This window comes from Aspergillus versicolor, assembly GCF_001890125.1.
Source record: "Aspergillus versicolor CBS 583.65 unplaced genomic scaffold ASPVEscaffold_2, whole genome shotgun sequence".
NCBI lineage: Eukaryota > Fungi > Ascomycota > Eurotiomycetes > Eurotiales > Aspergillaceae > Aspergillus > Aspergillus versicolor.
The window spans coordinates 3313394-3333327 of NW_024467525.1; the positions used below are offsets into that span (position 1 = coordinate 3313394).

At 52.9% G+C, this 19934-nt stretch overlaps 6 protein-coding genes across 6 annotated transcripts; 1 reads left to right on the plus strand and 5 right to left on the minus strand.

The window, feature by feature from the left end:
* Window positions 1-150: 150 nt before the first annotated feature.
* ASPVEDRAFT_38532 (putative THO complex component (Rlr1)) lies at window positions 151-7985 on the minus strand. The gene is made up of 3 exons (XM_040811721.1): window positions 7905-7985; window positions 2814-7808; window positions 151-2762 (listed from the first exon to the last, which is right to left on the minus strand). The coding sequence occupies exons 2-3, from the start codon at window positions 7724-7726 to the stop codon at window positions 473-475; spliced, it is 7203 nt and encodes a 2400-aa protein (XP_040664824.1). The 5' UTR covers window positions 7727-7808; window positions 7905-7985; the 3' UTR covers window positions 151-472.
* Window positions 7986-8253: 268 nt separating this feature from the next.
* On the minus strand, window positions 8254-9406 carry ASPVEDRAFT_125874 (putative nucleoside-diphosphate-sugar epimerase; the record flags this gene model as incomplete). The annotated part of the gene is made up of 3 exons (XM_040806307.1): window positions 8254-9053; window positions 9125-9330; window positions 9384-9406. 3 exons carry the CDS (start codon window positions 9404-9406, stop codon window positions 8254-8256), a joined length of 1029 nt encoding a protein of 342 aa, XP_040664825.1.
* A 704-nt stretch (window positions 9407-10110) lies between these two features.
* ASPVEDRAFT_80689 (retromer subunit VPS17) lies at window positions 10111-11974 on the minus strand (the record flags this gene model as incomplete). The annotated part of the gene is made up of 3 exons (XM_040816907.1): window positions 10111-10973; window positions 11041-11494; window positions 11555-11974. The coding sequence occupies 3 exons, from the start codon at window positions 11972-11974 to the stop codon at window positions 10111-10113; spliced, it is 1737 nt and encodes a 578-aa protein (XP_040664826.1).
* A 314-nt stretch (window positions 11975-12288) lies between these two features.
* ASPVEDRAFT_38534 (mitochondrial elongation factor MEF2) lies at window positions 12289-15293 on the plus strand. Its single transcript, XM_040811722.1, has one exon. It carries the CDS (start codon window positions 12414-12416, stop codon window positions 15171-15173), a length of 2760 nt encoding a protein of 919 aa, XP_040664827.1. The 5' UTR covers window positions 12289-12413; the 3' UTR covers window positions 15174-15293.
* A 331-nt stretch (window positions 15294-15624) lies between these two features.
* On the minus strand, window positions 15625-17115 carry ASPVEDRAFT_25903 (GTPase-activating protein GCS1; the record flags this gene model as incomplete). Its single annotated transcript, XM_040809834.1, has 4 exons — window positions 15625-16026; window positions 16100-16837; window positions 16902-16970; window positions 17074-17115. 4 exons carry the CDS (start codon window positions 17113-17115, stop codon window positions 15625-15627), a joined length of 1251 nt encoding a protein of 416 aa, XP_040664828.1.
* A 682-nt stretch (window positions 17116-17797) lies between these two features.
* On the minus strand, window positions 17798-19480 carry ASPVEDRAFT_499092 (RNA recognition motif domain-containing protein). The gene is made up of 4 exons (XM_040814238.1): window positions 19107-19480; window positions 18587-18893; window positions 18302-18529; window positions 17798-18245 (listed from the first exon to the last, which is right to left on the minus strand). Exons 1-4 carry the CDS (start codon window positions 19313-19315, stop codon window positions 17925-17927), a joined length of 1065 nt encoding a protein of 354 aa, XP_040664829.1. The 5' UTR covers window positions 19316-19480; the 3' UTR covers window positions 17798-17924.
* Window positions 19481-19934: the final 454 nt, after the last annotated feature.

The following is a 19934-nucleotide window of genomic DNA, read 5'->3' on the forward strand; positions in this document are numbered from 1 at the left end:
AATTGATCGAAGGTTCGGTATGCCTCCTACTGGGCGAGTGCAGGTGACTTCAAGTTGGCGGACCAAGTTATTAGGGACTTTGTCCATTCCACATCGTCGCGATGCCTTTATCTTAGGTGCCGATATGGCGTTGCTGAGACATTACGTATATAGAGGCTTTGAGTTTTGCGTGTTTGATTTGAAGCAGATCTAGTAGTACTGTCTGGGCTGATATCTAGTGAATACACACGATACTCATGATCTTCACTGCGTATTGCAGGGAAAGTACATTGAAGATGAGATTGAACACAATGGAAAGAAAAATACAGGTCGGTTCCATGCAGCAAGAAAGCCCAGACACATAAATGGCGGCAGTGAAATGATTTAACACCGTTGACAATGCTTATATGATATCACCAAGAAAACCAGAGGGAAGGAAATAAAAAAGGGCAAAAGAAAAAAAAAGAGAAAAGCGTCGTAAGCCTTCAACAGATCAAGCTCCTCGCCGAGCGCGCTTGTTTTCGCCGCCTGCACCGCGTCCACCGCTGCGGTTGCTCCCATCATTAGGTCCACCTTCGTCTCCTGGGCGTCCACGCTTGCGGTGAGGTCCGCTTCCACCGCCGCTCTCACGAGCATAGTTCCGTTCGCGCGGAGGGCGCTCACGATTCCGGTCGCGATCGCGGTCTCGTGGCTCTCGTCCGCCACTACCCCAGCGCCGTTCCTCGTCTGGCCCAGCGGGAGGCGGCGGCGGCGGAGGAGGGGGCGGAGGAGGTTGTCCGCCGTGCGATGACGGAGGGCGGAGACGTCCTTCATGTTCTTGCGACGCATCTGGACCACCATCACGGTCACGCCGCCGTCTATTATCTTCACGAGAGCCGACTCCACGGCGAGACGCCTCACGAGATTCATACCGCTCTTCTCGAGGGGGCCCAGTAGGCGCATCACTCCTTCGACTTCGCTCACGGTTACGATCACGCCCTTCTTCGCGCCTACTACTACTCCGGGACCCATCGTCCTCGCCCCCGCGTCGATCGCGCTCCCTGTCATTGTCTCGTTCTGAGTAGCGTTGTGATCGACGACCATCAGAGTTAGCATCTTCCGTAGGCTCGTTACGAGCGCTGTTGCTTAGTCGACTTCGCGGGTGTCCATCGTCTTCAGGATGACCAGGTGCTCTTCCTCCGTCGGGCCTGTTTGGGGCTGAAAATCCGGAGTGGGAGCCTTCGTCTCCACCCGCAGGGGGTGGTGATGGAGGTCGAGCGCTACCAGGTGGGCGATTTGCTCCCCGACCCCGAATAGTTGGACCGGGTCCACGATCTGGAGGACCTCCGGTCTGCTGAAGCATGTTGTTGATGCCGGCAAATCGTTTGTCACCCCGGCCGCGCTCGCCGCCAAAGCCTGGCCCAGCTGGTGGTCCACGGCTTATGGGTGATGATCCCCCTGTCCCGCCACGAGGTCCTGAAGGAGGAACAACAGCGGGTTGTCCGGACGGGTTGGACCGTGTATTCTCTGGGGTCTGGGATTGCAAGGCTTTGAGACGGTCAGGATGAATCCCACTTGCTTCTAGCTTTTCACCCGTAGGAGATGAGGTAGCACCGGGTGGTTGCTCGTTTCGCATTCCTTGACGTCCAGGGCCTGTCGGCGTCGGCCGGTCTGCAGGGCCACTGCTAGGCGGGCCCGAGGCAGGAGGATTGCGAGGTCCACGGCCAGAAGCCATCCTGCTTCTTGGTCCAGAGGGGATATCTGACATTAGATCGCCTTGTCGTGATCGTCCTAGAGGAAGGTCGGCCCCGGGCCCTGAATCGCGTGAGTCGGGGCCTTCCATAGAAGGTCGCGGCAACCGATCACTGCGAGGTCCCCTTGGCAAATCTTCGCCACGGGGCGATGGTTGAATATGGCCAGGAGGTTTGCGGCTATCAGGAAACCGTTCTGGGCGATTAGGGAGATCTAACTTGGGAGGGGACGCAGGCCTGTTTGGCAAAGATCTCCTGTCGTCCCTTTCTCCACGGCGATATCCGTCTCCTGGACGATCCTGGTTTTCATGGATAAGATCCGCACGGTCAGGATGTGTTTGAGGGCCGGGTCGTGGACCAGGGGGCCCAGAAAGGTTGTCACGAACATCTGGAGGGCGGAGGCGACCGGACCTGTCAGGTCCGTCCCGATAGGGAGGCCCACGGAAAGACTCATCTGGGGGCGGTCTGGACGGGAAATCCCTATCCAGACGTCCAAAACCTCGACTGTCACTCATAGGTGGTTCAAAAGAGCGACCATAGCCGTGGTCCCCGGGCATACGACCACCCCGGCCGTAGTCTGACACACGGTCCCGTCGGTCATCTAGAAGATCGGGCCGAGGTGGCAGCCTCCTATCATCTCGGTAGGGGTGAGACGGTGTATGCTGTTGGGAACGTGATGCTTGGCTCCCGCTTGGTGTTCGGTCTGAGTCGGGTGGCTTTGGAATATTCGCTTGTCTCCGCTGTTCAGGACCTTTAGGGGTTGCTTGGGGAGGGCCGGGAGAGGGTCGCGACTGAGTGTCACCTCTACGGCTTTGGTTATTGGTGGTTTCCCTAGATGCCGTATCTTGGCCACTTGTCGGACGTCCTTCGGTAGCGGACGTTTGGCTGGCTGCTTTGTCTGTGTCTTGCGGTGCGGTTTCGTCTGGCTTTTGGGACGGCTGTTGGGTATCCTTGCCATCTTTCGAGGCATCAGCCATCTTGGCATCCTCAATCTCTCCATCCTCCACTTCCTGCCTTGTTGGACCCTCTGCCTTGGTGGCACCATCTGATCTGCTGCTACAGTTAGCATCCGATATCTAGAGAACGGATCTCTCATCGACTTACTCAGCGGGACCGGGCTTGAACTCTGGCGCCGTGGCATTGAAAGGAGTCGGGGTAGTGGACTGAGGCCGGGAACCAGTTCCTTTTCCAGTTTTGTCTATTTGACTTCCCTTGGGAATCGGCTGGTTGCTAATCATGAAGGCCTGCGGTAGCATCCACTTCTTTTCTCGGCGGTTGAGATCACCAATCAAAGAGGCAGCGGGAATCTTGACATCGTCTCGCTCGTCATTCTGACTCAGGTTGTTCACAGCGGTGTGCATATCTCGGCCAATCCAATTGACAGCAGGGAAATTCTGGACGATAGCCTTCAACACACTGATAGCATTCCGAATGTGCATGTATTCGCCACCATTCAGGCAAATCTTCAGCGCGGAAGAGATGAGCCGGTGCCATTTGTAGAGCAGTCGACGGAAGTCTTCATAATCAAGGAAGTTTGTAGGCTTGCCCTCAGGGTCAACACTCATGGCAAATCCGGGTAGGTCTTTTTTCGTTCCAAAAGCCTCCTTCTCGTAAACAGTTCGGTCAGCGTGCCAGCGTCCAAGGTCACGGAGAACCTCGTTCAAGAAGCGGCCGAGATTATCAGCTTCCCTCGACGTAGATAGGAAAATCAAGGCAGTGAGCCTGTGTTCCCGGAATAACTGATCGAGCAGACCGACAGTACGGAAATTGGGTGCACCGGTGGTGTGGAGGAACTTCAGCATTTTGAAACAGTAAAAGGCATCGATAGGGGACAACAGAAGACGAGGCAGGAAACATTGCTCCAACAGAGAAATATGAAGGGAATCGGCCTTCCCCCGCATACCAACGAACCAGTTCTCCTTTTCTTTTTGTAACTTGGACCTCGTTTGACCATACGACACAAGATGTGCTTTGTTTTCTTCCAGGATTCGATCCTGAAGTTGAGTGACTTGCTTTTTGTCCCTCTCCTTTCGCTGAGTTCCAGCCAGGCTGATATCCGATCTGTCGTTGCCAATTGCGATGACCTTCTTTTTCAATCGTTCAATCTCTTCTTCATATGACTTCTGAGGAATGTGCACGTCATAAACTGAGAGCTGCCAGAAAGTGGCGTAAAATGGCAGGCCGACGGTGCCCCAAGCCTCCTGCGGTAAAACAGATTTGACTTGATCCTGAAGATCTTGCATGATAGGGTTCGGAGGAGATTCGGGCGACTCAGGTACAACTGAGGGCTTTTCGTTTAGGGTTGTCTCAGTGTCTTGAGAAGGTTGCTCCTTATCAATCTCCATTTCGCTCTCTCCTGAAGGACCAGCTTCGGCAGTGCCTGTTTCGTCAACATCCGTTCCCTCAATTTTTTCCACCTCTGCCTTCAAAGCAGGGACATCTTTATCCTGGCTCTCCTTTTTGACTGCGTTCGCTGCATCCTGTGATTCTTTATCGAAATCAATGAGCTTTTGGGCAACGCTTGCACGTCGGATCCAGAAGGCAATTTCGGGCTGGATACCGAAATCCCTAATGAGAGATGCAACATCGGGGACAAACGAATCGAAATCTTCGACAGATAGATTGCTGCGGAGGAGGTCCAGATATTGTGCTAGTATCCGGTGGATCTCATCGAATACATTACCGAGTAACTTAAGCTCAGATGATGTCTCTGATTCCTTGAAGATACAGGTAAGTCGTTCCTGGGAGATGGCGATTAGGAGCTGGCCAGCGAGCTTTGAAGAGGTGAGTGATTTGATAAGTCGTTTCGAAGTGGTTCTGGATTCATGTCGTTTATCCAATAGTTGAAGGATAGTTTGCGATTGTAGGACCTCACCACCAGCCATAGCCTGGATCTGAGAATCATTGAAGTTCGTATCAGTGATGATTCCGGCCATGGAGCTAATCATCTGCTCCAAGATAATGAGGTCCGTAGAGTTGTTTTGGCGCAGTTGCTCAACGACGTACTGTAGCACAGGAGTTGGGTCCATGACTGAATATCGTTTGAATGTTCTGCCAGCAAACGTGGCCAAGGCATTGAGCCATCGGCTGGTCAGAAGACCACCATCCTGGACTCGACTTCGGCCCTTTTGACCGAGAGAACTGATCAGGGCCCAGGTAAGGATATCGTAACCGAGATAGGTGAAATAACGAGCACACTCCACAACAACTTCGATAAGATTTTCATAAGACTCAATTTGGCTTATAGCGACATTGATCACAATACCAGGATTGGCGAAAGCAATCTTCGCCAACGCTCGAGCCATTGGACGTATATTGGTTTTGCTCAGTCTCTTGAGAACGTCCTTCGTTTCTGCTCGAGCCTGATCAAAAGCGGCCTGGATATCGGGAAGCCGGGAAGTTTGACCAAAATACCACTCGGCATACATATTGTACCGAGTATCCCGAGGGAAGAAGCTAATAAGATCGAAGACTTCATTGACCACACCGGGATTCTCTTTGGTAAGACTGAGCGCAGGGACCAATAATCGTTTGCAGAGGTCTAGCCAGCGAGCCCTATTGTCCGCAGAATCATCCTTGACAAGACTGTCCTTACCGATTCTTGCCAATTTTGTTAAAAGGCTGGGGTCTTGCCCAATCTTATGACCGGAGAGGTTTAGGAAAGACTCGCAGAGTGCGAATACGTCGTCGACAGACTGGCAGATTGGAACATTGTCAGACCAGTCATCCCAGTAGAACCTGTAATCTGTTCCGTCGTTCGTATCTTCTTTATCAAGCTGCGCCCATCGCAGTACCCGTCGGGCTGGCGCCGGTGCTAATCTGATTTGACCCTTCGGTACACCCGCCTGATCATGACTCAGTATTTGCTTCTGTTCTCGAAGCTCGTCGATTGGTGGTAGTGGGCGCACGGACGCGTAAACCTTGCTCAGACAATGATGGAGTATCCGGTGAATGAACTCAGGGAGCTCAGGGTAAACATCCATGAGCCAGGGGAATTTGCTCAGGATAAAGAGAGATTCGGGGATGGCACCAATCGCAAGTAGACTCTTCAACAGAAGAACCTTTTGATCCGAAGGCTCCGGCAATTCGTTCTCCGCTTTTGCGGCAGATTTCTCGGCCTCTTGGTCTTTCCCTGGGGTCGATGATCGAGCCTCCGACTCGCGAAGACGGGGAATAGGTAATGTGTCATCTGAGAGCGCACCGGCAGCCATAAGAGCGTTGACTCCACCGCCAGGGCGCGCTGCTCTCTCCCTCTCTGCCTTTTCCTTCAACTTCTCCTCCTTCAAAACATCCATCGTATCGTCAGGTCGCCAGAGGTGAGGGTATAGATCACGGAGAGAGATGAAGCCAACCTTGATCAATAGGGCCGCGAGATAGATAAGGTTATCTGGCAGCACATCTGACTTTGCCCGGGCTGGGGATGAGTAGAATCGGAGTTTGAAGCCAAGAAGCTGTGCAGCTACCCGGCTTCCCTTGGGTGGCATCGTACCTGTTTCTTGAATCCATCTACGGGTATCAGCCTCCTCAGAGGTGAAATTATTAGACTCAGGTAGCAACATGTTGAGCTCCTCTTCTGAGACGGGCCTCCGGTCTATCTCAAAGAAAGCTCGGATCTTAACTTCCCGAACCCGAGCCCAGAATTCACGGTCTCGTTGAGAATTTGCCTCCGTAGCTGCTGCACGTTCCTCGTCGGTTGTCTGCCACCCGGGCGACCCTGGTAGGGCCCAATTTGGGAGACCCGATTCGCGCGCCTTCGTATCACTGACGTACCCCTCCTCTTTGGGCCACCAGGAACTTGCTCGTAGGAGCTTCACGAAGAAACGATATTGCTTGACCAGTACGGCGGCAAAGACATCCAGAGTCACATCCAGAACACGACCGACATCCATATCAAAAGCACCGATCATCGCTTTGACCCTTTCGAATGTATCCTCAACAACCTCGCTAGTAGGTGGTTCATTGTTGCTCGTCGTGAAGAGTTCGGTTAAAAGCTTGGAGTATCCTTCGGATTCCTCACGCAACAAGTTATAGTTTGACTGTCGGTAAAGGAGATTGGTCTGTTTCCGGATACCCATGCGAGCGAACGTGTCACGGACAAGGCCGAGCGACTGAAGGAGGGGTGTTTCGAGGTGGAGGCGCATTAGCGCAGGGCTAATCCCGGTTGAAAATACTAAAGGTTTCAAAGCATAATGTGTGGTATCGAAGTCGGTCACGATCGACAAGGTGTCAAGGAAAAGGGCGCGAGTATCAAGACAGGAAGTTGGCTGCTCCCGGGTATCCATGTCAACATCATCAGTAGAGGCCTCTTCTCCAATGATATCTTTGATAGCCGCTCCAGTTTCTTCGGCCGACAACCGTTCATCAAGCGCGCATCGAATCAGTTCTTGGTAGATAGATGTGAGCACCACAATGTCCTGTTTATTCCTTGCCTGCATCCCGCTCTCAACAATCGCCTGTCTCCCACTTGCCGTCCAGTTTTCCTTCGTGTCGTCGGTGATGTATTCATATCGGTAAGGCGGTAACGGCTTCTTTGGAGGTTGCGCTGGGATAGCCGGCGACATACGCGATTGTGGTGTTGGAGTTGGCTGGGTTTGAGGCTGAGAATGCGATGGCTGCTGTGGCGACTGCGCCGGGGCGGCGGCGGGCGCAGGAGACTGGGAGGACTGTGACTGAGATGGGGCCGGGGTTGTGCCGTTCGTTTTGCCTTGGTCAGACGCATCTTTCCCAACAGGCCCCGGAGGAGACATTGCGCCGTCCTTTCGGCCACCCGTAAAATTTTGACCATCGTTACTCGATCCGCGGCCAGAGTTCTGCCGTCCACCACGGCTCGGTTGCCTACGTAGTCGTCCGCGTCCGTCTGAAAAATCACGAGACTGAGGAGACTGCGAGCCGTGATTGTGTTGCGCCATGTTGAGATTCCCGGGGCGATGGGGCGAAGGCCGTTGACCGTCGTTGTTCGAGTCAGAGGACCATGACCTCTCGACTTTCTTCCTCTTGCCTCCGGCACCTGGAGCCATGGCAGCTTCTTACAAAGCTAATGGTCAGGTAGAGAACCGGTGTGTTTCCGACAAACTGCAAGTCATTGGGCGATCCTATGTCCTGGTGTTAAGAGGAATATTAGCTCTCCTGGCGGGCGGGCAAGGGGGGCAAACGCGTGAAATAGGACCGAAAATTACGATCGTGGGGAAAATTTACCTGCAGAGGTGGAAATTGATACCTAGGTAGATATCATGCGGGATGAAAAAGCCGCGACGCCTTGGAAAATGTCGGGAATTGGCTGGCGAGGACCAGACGTAATAATCCTGACAGCACCTGGGAAGCGCGCTAATAAAGAAGATTCCGCTTGGCGCGATTAAACCGCCTAGCGCGGCTATATGGACACCTTACACTAGCCTTGGTTCCCGACGCCCCCATCTACTGCAAACTCCACAACAAGATACCACTAATAAAGTTGATCAACTATCTTTCCTTCGTTATTCAGATTACAATCTGTTTATGTTATTCTCATTAGCATTAGTCTCCCAATATGCCTGTGCAAACCCCCTCAGGCCAACCCCAGGTCCTTGGCTTCAATATCGACAATCGACGGAATGAGCCCCAGCAAACTAGGCCTGCGAGGTGACCAACCCAGCAGCTTCTTTCCGCGGTATGACCAGCCCCTTGAGCTGCTTCCCCAAGCATAGAGCCCAAATGCATTCAGCTCCGTTACCTGCGCATCACTGATGGGCTCAACCTCAGCCGTGGGGATGAGTTTCTTCTCATAGGCTGTCTTAGCAACAGCTCTTTGAACATCTCCCCAAACAAAGGCGCCGTTCTCAGCCAAGTAGTACCCCTTGTCATTCCAGGTGGCCTTGCCACCCCCAGCAGCCGCTGCATCTCCCAAGAGGCGGTAGAGGTCACCCAAGTCCTGGACGTGGATCTGATGCCAGACGTTCTTTCCTTCACCAACTAGGAACCCCTTCTTCCTCTTCAGGACGGCAGCAGTAAGCCAGTATGCCTGGACACTCTTCTGGTTTCCGGGTCCACGGCCGGGACCGTAAATCGTGGGAGGGCACACAATAGCCACCTTGACACTGTCGGGTGAGCGTTGCCCAGCCTCAATTATGATCTTGTCCACGTTTCGGTGTAGAGAGTCTTCAGGGAGATTCAACAATTCGTCGACACCTTCCCAGTCATCATGCTGCTTGGCTCTTTCAAACCCCCATGTGTTCGTACGGAAGTCCTCAACGGTCAGGATACCGGTTCCCGATGTATGGATCAACCACAGGGGCTTTTCAGCAGTATGGTGCGCTGCGCCTTTGGCGATGGCAACGGCAGATTCAACATGATCACAATCAGCGCAGTCTAGTAAAATCCGATGTTAGCAACACATATTCAGGTGGGATCAATGGTAGCCAGATAGGTTATAGACGCACGGAATACAATATCTGCGTTCTTGGTCTCCTCCTCAATTACAGCGGAAGAGTCCAAATCTCCTAGGACAACTCTCGCGTTAGAGTATTCGCCAGACAACTTGGCCGCCTTGTCCTTGTTACGGACGAGGACAGAAACCTGCCAGTCGGGGTGGGCTTCGGATACTGCGTAGAGCACATCACCGCCGATGTATCCAGTTGCTCCAGTACTGTTGAACCAATCAGTGAACTGGAAGACTTATTTGCGAGCCAGGTTACCTACAGAAATATTTTTAGAGGCGCCATGGCAAATGTTAATATGTTAAAGATCAGTGACAGTATGGGTTGCGTAAAGATGTGAGTAGTCGTGAGAGGTGTAGGTGGGGTGAAAGACCATGCGAGGGTGGGAATCATCCACGGCGGAAGAGGTCAGTATAAAAAGCTTGGAGCTCTGCCATTGCATCATTCATTGGGTGCTTTGAAATCAAAGAGTGGGAAGACTGAAGAGTGGGGTGTGGGGTTGGCGAAGGTGGTGGAACAATACATAAACAACAAGCATGCGACAACCAATACATGTCGGGGATATCCTTTTTTTTCTAATAAGAAAAGAGAGCTGGGACATGGCTCCAGACCTCTCGGGGTATCCTAAAGATCGCGAAATCAAAGTCTATCTAATCTGATCGAGCCGGGGCTACAAGGTCGTTTCCGTCGTTTGATAGCTCCCCACTTATGCAGGCTGGACCCGGAGCAACATTCCCTGATCGACCTCAAAACTCTTCGGCCTATCGGGAAATTGGCCATCGGTAGAAGCCGGATATGCGATTATAAAGAGCTCGCTTCAAAGTCAATAGGCGAAAGCACTAGGTACATGGAAGCAGTAATACTTGGCACGCGTTCAATTGCGGTGTTAGGAGTACGCCAACACGGAAATCATTGTCGAGGGGAATCTCGTCGAGAAAGCACACTCATAATTTACAAAGGCAAAAAGATTAACATCATGCTAGGGGCAATCAAAAGGTGCTGCCGGCTAGTCTGCTAGCGGCATTTCGGGCGTCAAGCCGGTCATCATCGTCTTCAACAATGGAATCGACGCCGCTAGGTGAGCGTAAACGTCCCTTGGCTCCTTGGCCGTTCGCCTCCTCCTCTTCTTCAGGAGCAGGGGCCACAAAACTGCCGCTTAGACTACGTCCAGCACTATCAGTACGACGTGGAACCCCACTCCATGCGTCACCTCTGGGGCCTTGGCTCGAGGCGAGGTTTGCGCGTCGCACGGCGGGGTGGCTTTCACGTCCCAGGCGACTGAGACCACCAGATGCGTCGATTGCGCGAATATCAGCCCGTACACTCTCCAAAGTGGCAAGTGTTCTGCGCTCAGTCTCAATCTGCCGCAGCGTGTATTCTCGCAGGCTCAACCATACATCATTGGACGTCCGTTCAACCCAGCGGCGCTTCTCCGTCAAAAGGTGAGACGTCACTCTTTGGGTCTTTTTGGTTAGATATTCTTCATGGTTCTGGGCCTCATCGAGCGCATTTATGGCTTCGTCCACCTTGTCCGGGCGAACAGATGAGCTAACCTTCAGTCGATCTGCCGCTGCGCGTTTACTGCGAGTGGCCTGCTGAGCCTGAAGGAGTTCTCGAAGGAGGATATGGCGGTTAGTGAGGGTCTCTTTGACAATGAATGCATCGGATGAATGATAACTGAGCGGTTCCCCAAGAGTCGTTGCCTCCGCAGTTGCTTGGACCGCGTGGTAGTCTCCAACGTTTTGGATGACTTTCCCTAGCTTGCGATAAGCATTGGAAAGGCCGGGATGCGTCTCCTGGACATGCATCTGCCCAATTTTCACACCAAATTCTGACTCTGCAAGACCCAGGCCTAAAAAAAAAAAAGGTATCATAATTAGAACATAATCAATGAAGTGAGTGTAAGGGATGCAACGTACCTCGTCGAGCCCTGACTATACGATCAACTTTATGGCCCGAATCCATGCTTCCAAGGTAAAACATCTTAACGACGGGGCGTGCATTCTGCAGCTCCGGTGTATCATCAGGTGGTGGTGCGAACTGCTTCAGATACTTTCTTCGAACACCTGTTGCCGGTTGCTTCATGCGCACGACGGGACTGTAGCCGAAATCGCTTTCGACGAACAAGATAATCTCGTCATCCTGAATAAGGACCTCGTTGGTCAAGATACAGTTCAGCCATCGCTGCATGGACGCTTTCACGCGAAATTCGTCCTCATCGGTCCCTGCTCCGGCGGGCGTCAGAGGCGGGGGTACAGCAGGAACAAGTGCTTCCGGGTTAGCCGACATAAGGTGCTCGGCAAGCTTGACAAACTCGGCATGGGTTCGCCTAACATCGCGATATTGAGTAGTTCTAAATTTAGGGATATTGGTCTGATGACGCAGTGAGCAACGGGGAGATCAATGCCGCGGCGACCAGAGGATTCTACTCACATGAACATCAAATCGAAGAATAGGATCCTTTTTACCAGTTCTTTCTAGTCCGGTTATCTTTGCCTGGATTTTGTACACTGGGCCCGGTTGTTTTGTATTCTGCCTAGCTCCCTGATACCGTGCGGGGACCTGCGACCGGGCTTGCTGTTCCCCAGGTTGACCGGTCTCACTTATGTGTGTATTCTGCACTTGCTCGGATAAACTTGATGAGCCAATGTTCCCTTCACCAGGTGCCCTCGATTCATCCGCTTCTGCGATCTGCGAGCTTCCGTCCGCTTCGTACGGAGACTGGTGCTGCGGGGGTAACGGTGAGGATGGGATATCGCTGGTGCTTGATGGAGGATAAGCCGGTTCTGTAGCTCGAGGCGAAGCCCAGGGGGAGGCGCCCACGGGGTCTTGCGAAATGCTAGAGTAATCCATATCTGTATCCCGTTTGTGTGTGATGTAGGAGGTAAGAGGTATGCCACGGATAGGGCCACGTCTGCATCAGCAATGGCAGTCATCAGCAAGGAATTTCCGGATAAGGCCCATGTTAAGATTCAATTTCACGTACCGTGAAGCCCCTCGAATGAAAATTGAGGCAAGGATGTAGGGGTGGAGGGAAAAGGTGGTGAGATGCACAAGAGGAGATCATGGAGAGCGACCGGGGGAGTTACGTCGTTGCTGCCTGCAAGGCCTGATTGGTCAGGCATATGACAGCTCCGCGTCCGACGAGAACCTCGACCTTCGCCATTTCTCTACCTCCACACCTCAATTTCGACTTTTCAGGCTTCAAGTCTGCCTACAAGTCTCGCAAAAAGGATGCAGCGGTAATACGGCCTAACGACTTCTCAGCCCTCCTCCGACAACCGCTGGAGACATGGCATCAACTCTACTTTTGCGCGGCAACCGGGCCGGCCGAGCTGCTCGATATTTCGGCCGTTCTCGAGCTAGGTGCGGCGCGATTGAATCAGTACCCAATTTGCTCTCCGAAGGACCGAAACACCCCAGTCTACGAAGCTTTTCCACGTTTAAACCACTATGCCAACCCGACCTCGACCAAACCCGGAATATCGGCATCATAGCACACATTGATGCGGGGAAGACGACAACCACAGAGCGCATGCTCTATTACAGTGGGTTCACGAGGCGGATAGGAGATGTAGATGAAGGGTCTACAGTGACGGACTTCCTACCTGCAGAACGTGCCCGCGGCATTACCATCCAGTCCGCCGCGATCACCTTCCACTGGCCACCTGGAGAGAGCACCGGTGCTACTACGCGAGACCCGCAAGTCCCTAGATCTGCGTCGCCACATTTAGTGAACCTGATTGATACGCCAGGGCATGCAGACTTTACGTTTGAGGTCTTGCGGTCATTACGCATTCTTGATGGTGCAGTGTGTATTTTGGATGGTGTGGCAGGTGTAGAAGCGCAAACCGAACAGGTTTGGCACCAGGCAAGCACCTATAACATCCCGCGGATTGTATACGTGAACAAATTAGACAGGGACGGCGCAGCTTTTGGCAGAACGGTACGAGAAGTCGCTTCTCGGCTGAAAGGGTGGCCCGCCGTTTGCCAAATTCCGTGGTTTGAAGGAGGCAATGGAAGTTTTGTTGGGGTTGCCGATGCCATCAACCTACGAGGACTCCGGTGGGATGGGGGCGATGGGAAAACAGTGAAAAGATACAACCTTCATGAATTGGATGACGCCGAGGAAAGACTTGCGCAGGAGCTCCGGCGCGCGCGAGTAGCGCTAGTCGAGCTGCTAAGTGAACATGACGAAACCATTGTCGAGAAATTCTTCGAATGCGAAGAAGACCACCTCTCTGTTTCTCCCGGTGACATTTTGGATAGCCTACGTCGGTGTCTCTTGGACGGAAAGGGGAGGAAAATCATCCCAGTGTTTGCTGGCGCCAGTTTCCGCAACATCGGCGTGCAACCATTGCTTGACAGCGTTGTTGATCTCCTCCCTAGTCCCGAGGAGACTCCTGATCCAGAAGTAGCCATTGGTGGCGTCAAAGGTGGCCTGAGGCGCTTACTGTCAGGAGATCTGCTTGTGGAGCAGAAGGAAAAGGCGACCCAGGCAAAGGGCAAGCAAAAGAAGACATCTGCCGTAGTAGCTGACAGTCGCGGTGCCATTAAACAGTTACATGGCTGTGGTTTGGCATTTAAGGTGGTCAACGACGCGAAGCGAGGAGTCCTTGTATACGTTCGAGTCTACTCTGGTTCCTTGGACCGAGGCAGTCTTTTATTCAACACCAACTTAAACCTTTCGGAGCGTGCACCTCGGTTGCTCAAAATGTACGCTAACGATGCAGTTGAGGTTGACTCTATCGCCGAGGGCCAGATCGGGGTTGTGGTTGGCCTCAAGCATGCCCGTACCGGCGATACACTCGTGGCTTGCAGCACCAATAAACCAACTCCTCCTGAGCCTTTGAACACTCTTCAATTACGCCCTATCAACGTTCCACCGCCTGTCTTCTTTGCCAGCGTCGAACCACACAGTCTAAGCGAAGAGAAGAGAATGCACGAGTCGCTGGCATTGCTCCTGCGTGAAGACCCCAGTCTCCATGTCAATATCGACGAGGACTCCGGACAGACGCTTTTGAGCGGAATGGGAGAACTTCATCTTGAAATCGCCCGCGACCGGCTCATCAACGACCTCAAAGCCAAGGCATCTATGGGGCCCATCGAAATCGGGTATCGCGAATGTCCTCTAGGAACTTCTGGTCCTGTCACAAAAATCTTTGACAAAGAGATTGCAGGTCGCAAGGGCAAAGCCGGCTGTACCGCGCTGGTCGAGGCGTTCGACCCAGAGGCCTCCCCAGCCCAAGATGAAGATGTCCTCTCCGTCGAAACGGCACACGGCAACCAAATTGTCATCCTTGCTCCAGAACTACAGGTCGAAACCAACAAAAAGGGCATCGAAGAAAGCCCCATCCTCCCGCCAGGCTTGGACGTCGATTCCGTCCGCACGGCACTTCAGAACGGCTGTCTTGCAGCCCTTGCCCGTGGGCCCCAATTCACCTTCCCCATGCACAGCACCCGCATCACTCTCTCCCTCAATCCAGCAGCCCATATATTTGGCAGCGACACCACAGCTGCGTCCCTCTCCGCCGCTGCCCGCCTAGCAACCTCCACAGCCCTGTCTAACCTTCTCTCCAATCCTGCTGGCGCCGCAGCCTCCCCAGGCACATCCCTCATGGAGCCTCTCATGAACGTAATCATCAGTATTGATGAAGCCAGCCTAGGAGCTGTTGTCCACGACATTTCATCCTCGCGCGGCGGCCACATCGTCTCCCTAGATGAGGAAGTCCCCATCACTTCAACGAACCTCTCCACCCCCAACGAAAAAATAGATACCGACCTTCCTCCCATCGACCCAAGCAAGGTCTACGCACCACCCGACCCATTCCAATCTTCCACCGTTGTCGACGCGTCATTAGGCTCTGACTCGGTCAATCGACCTCGCATGATCACGGCAAAAGTACCCCTAAAAGAGATGGTGGGGTATCTCAAGCATCTAAGGAGCTTGAGTGCTGGACGAGGGACGTTCGTTATGAGCGTTGATCGATTTGAAAAAATGAGTCCGCCTAGACAGAAGGCTGTGCTGACGGAGTTGAGAGGTGGTTATTAGTCTCAATGATTCTGACACAGCCAAGGAGTGTGGATAGGATAAGATTTTGTACTATACATTGTAATATAGGGACTATGTACAGGGTGTAATGAATAATTATTTCTAGAGTTATGTTTTTTTCAGGCTTTAAAGTGAGTTCTACTATCGTGGATAATGCCACTAGAATACTGTTTGCCCTGTGTGGGTTACAATAAATTCAATATATATATAATCCCGTAAATAGAGCAGTCATGTTATACCCCTTCAATTGGGACCGCAGTCGCATGAAATGCATTTGAAAACCATCACTTATACCAGGCGGCTAAAAAATATACATAAGAGAGGAATGCATGCATTTAGATGTATTCGTTACCCCTCCCCAAACAACGCAGCGCTCCCACATACATACACATAAGACACACCAAATTGTACCCTTGACCAAATCACAGTCTATTTACCTAGTTAATTGAACTCACCAATTATCATCCCATGCCCCATCCTCCTGGCTTTTCCTTGATCCAGGCGTAGGGGACGCCCTCCCAGTACCCGCAGGGGTAGGTGCAGAGCCAGCAGACGCTGTCGCCGTGCCCGAAGATGTAGCGCCGGGACCTGGTTTCATTGCCGTGGTCCCGAGAGCACCGGACTTGGATGCGGTCCTGCGATGACTATCCTGGGCACCGAGGGACGCGAAGTCATCCCAGAAATCCTTGCGCTCGGGCTCGGCGCGGCCGCGTCTGGCACCGCCGGGAACATCGTTGGGGCCCTCGACGAAGCGGTTGAAGGAGTCTGCGGCACCGCGGGCGCCGACTTGGATGTTTTGGCCGAATTGGGTTGCGTGTTGGCGGGCTTGGGCGGCGAAGTCAGATTCAGCGAACTAGTGGTTTCGTAGTTAGCTTACTTGCACTTTTTGAGGTCGGATAGGAAAATAGAGGAAGTAGTCTACTTACCGACTTCGCTGTGGGCTGGATAAACGAGTCATTCATAGTCTTTGCGCTCTTCCCAACAGTCGTCGTGAACCACCCGAACCCCTTCGTCAACGCAGCCATTGGATCCTTCTGGAAATCATTCAACGCCGGTGCAGAGTTTCCCCCCTGCTTGGATGAGTCTTCAACAGGCAATCCACCTCCGAAGCCCGTAAACTTGCCACCTTCGGAGGGACGAAGCGTTTCCGACCTTGTCGCATTCTCCGAACCCATTTTCGCAAAGTACTCCTCATTGCGCGCCTTGCGACTCGCTGCTGCACCCTCAACACCACCCGGGCCCTCCTTCAAAGCAGGCGAAGACGAAGAGCCACGCGCGGGTCCCGTATTCGAAAGGGGCGTGTTCGACCGCGAGCTCCCCGTATCGACTGCAGTCTTCGCAACCGGCTTTGGTGGTCGCTGACCCGGTACGTATTCCCGTCCCTCGACTCTGGCGCTCAGTCTCTCCTTCCATTCCTCACCGACCTCGCCCTCGTACCGTTCTTTAATTGTTGAATCCTCGAATGTGCGGCCCTCGGACTGTGTGATTGCGTGTGCGTCGAAGAATTCCTTCCACGGATTGTTGCCTCCTAGTTCCATGCGATGTGTCTCGGAGTTCTTGAAGGCGTCCATAGTGATTGACCGAACGAAGGAGATGTGTACCCCCAGCCCGCGGTGGGTACCTGCGCAGTTAAGGCAGATGAAGGTCCCGAATTTGGGCGAAGCCTAGAAAAGAGAAATTAAAGCCGTCAGTATAAACCGGAATACGCGTGAAATGGACAAGACGTACCCATTGAGGAGAAGGGGCGCCACAGTCGCAACATCGGTCGTTTCCGTTGATTTTTGAGTATTGATGGAGCTATAGTTGGCAATTGGCAGGCAATGTTAGCCATAAGGGCTGAAAACGCACAGGTCCAAAGAGGGTCGGGGATTTTGCCCGTAAAACTGGGCCAAAAACATACCTTTGCCTTCGTCTCCGGATCAACCTCCCACATTCGTGACATGGTGTATATGATGTGTATAGAATGGTACAGGAGATATGTAATGAGAGTAGATAGCGGTTCGAGCGTTGGTTGCTCCGCCCTGAGGCCAAGGAGGTTGTGAAGTTATGTACGCAGCTTGTCAAAAGCAATATTTTCGAGCGCGTTTGAGATGAGATATGTAAATCGAGCCCCGAGGATTATGTGCAAGCGAGCCAAGGCAGATAACAAACGAGCGTAAAAGACTGATTGAACGGCAGGTTGGGCCAGAAGACGGGGGCTCCGACACAGAAGTCGATGGCGCCAAGAGCTGTGGAGTGGCCTCTCGTCATATGTCTCCATGGCGATCTACTCCGTACACGGTGCTACTCTCAGGACCAACGGTCAAAGGATCAGCTCCGAACAAGACTAGAACAAGGCCAGCCTTGCGTTTCTCATAAACTAAATGTTGCTAAGATACAATATAACAGAAGAGCAAGATTCGTTATCAGGTCACGTTCCATCAACCACCTCACATTACGGCATTTGATCCTTCACTATACGAAGCCCTGGCGGCATTCCGTATATAATCCCATGTAAAAGAGTGCATCATTGCATTACTTTTATTCCTTAAGACCGAACCGGACAGGAATAGAATTCATCAATAATTTTTTCGTTGTTTTTCGTTTTTGAAGTTTCTTGGCTCTTCGTTGCATAGTAATGCGTCCTTGCAACGCTTACTACGGAGATCCCATACGCACGACGGCCTCCGACTTCGATATCTTAAAGTGATTTTCGAATACCTATCATCGGATAGAAACCGTGCTCGTTTGGGTCAGAAACGACCTTGTCATTTAAGCGGCAGCAGGAGCAGCGTTCTCCTGAGCCGGAGCCTCGGCACCCTCCTCAGCCGTCTCACCAGCGGGAGCGTCGTCTTCCTTGCCGGGGCTGTCAATGGCGACCTTGACAGCAATCTCACGGCCCTCAATCTCCTTTCCGTTCATCTCCTGCACAGCCTTTTCCTGCTGCTCCTCAGAACTGAGGGTGACGAAACCGAAGCCACGGCCCTTGCGAGCCTCGTTGCGGGCCTGGAGCTTCTTGATCATGAAGCGGGGGATGGGGCGAAGAGCAATCTTAGCGGAAACGGGCTGGTAGGCGGCAAAGATTTCCTTCAGCTAAGAGGGGATTAGCATGTACAGAAGCTTAAGAAAACATGTCAGTTTCCACATACCTTCTCCTCGCTCAGATCATACGGCAAGTTAGCCACCATAACCTTGGTCTTGGAGGGAATGCCGTCCTCGGGGGGTCCACGCTGCTTCTGGGGACGGGCACGGGGCTTGCCGCCGGCCTTGCCAGCCTCGGTGGCAGCGGCATCGTTTTGGTTGGTGAGCTCAGACAGAGGGGCAGCCTCGCCAGAGGCAGTAGCGGGCTGCTCTTCAGTACCCTCAGCACCTTGGGCCTACGGCGAACGAAGATGTTAGTAGTTGCTCAGTTAACTAGATGGGACACGGCATACCGAGCGACCTCCGCGTGCTCCACGACCAACACGGCCGCGACCACGGCCACGGCCACGGGTACGTCCTCCCGCCCTCTTGCGGCCTTCGTTGCCGCTGGCACCTTCACCGCCACTTACAGCACCCTCAGCCTTGGCCTCAGCTGGCTCAGGCTTACGGGCAAGCTGAACGGAGACCTTGCGCTGAAGAATTTCCTTTCCGGAGAGCTCTGCAATAGCGGCAGTAGCTTCCGAAGCGGTTGCGAGATCCACGAAAGCATAGCCGACGGGGCGGTTGTTGCGAGGGTTCACAGGGATAGAGACACTCTCACTAGGAATAGATAAACGTTAGTTCACGCACATAGATAAGATTCAAAGAAAGGATGAGTTAAGCAATAAAAGTTTTCTCTTGGTGATATCGTGGTTGGATGAATGCACAGCAGAGGAAACGTTGGGAACCCAAGCTTCGGAGAACCTTAAAAACAATGGGCACGGCAATGGGAGGCCAGACAGCGCACGAAATGAGATAACAAAATGGACTTACATAGTGTAGCTCTTGAAAAACTCCTTGAGCTCCCCCTCAGTGGTCGCATATGCGAGGTTCCCAATGTACAACCGACGTCCTTCATCAGCACTGACAGCAGCAGCATCGGCAGCGGCCTGAGCTGCGGGGGCAGTGCCGTTAGGGGCCTCAGTGGTAGGGGCAGTGGAGGCCTGGTTGTCGGAGGTAGTGTTATCGACGGCAGTAGACATCTTGATGGCTGAGGACACAAAGGGTCAAAGATTCGAGGAGGGAGAAGATTGGCGGTGGAGATGACCGGTTGTGTGTCGGATGACTCAGAGAGCTTGTTGGCTGCCCTTGGGTTGAAGTTGATCGAAGTTACGAGGGGGGAGGAGGAAGGGTAGCTTGGTGCCCTAGATACGGGGGGGTTGTTGACAGGAAATCTGGAAGAACGCGATGACGATTTGCCTTGAGAGGAAGGATCAAGATGAGGTCCGACGGGAAAGGAGAAAGAGCGAGAAAAAGGAAACTGGATCCTTGGTGGTGACTAATCTGTTTTGGGAAGCCGGCCTCAGGCATCGATGAGCTCACTTGGGTCTCAGCTCGAGGCCCAGACCCACTGCTACCACGCTGCCACATCTCAACATTGGCAGCAGTCTGCACTATCCATATTATTGGGACATTCACGGTACGCAAAGCCCCTGGAGTCGCCTGCGGAGTTCATTTCCGTTGCATATCAAGTCCAGAGACCGGGCTGCAGGAACATTGTGATATAAATAGATCCGTTTGTGTTATTTTACCACCCGGCTTCCGCACTAACACTTTATGAAGAGTCATGCATCACCAAGAATTTCAAGAATTCAGTCTTCC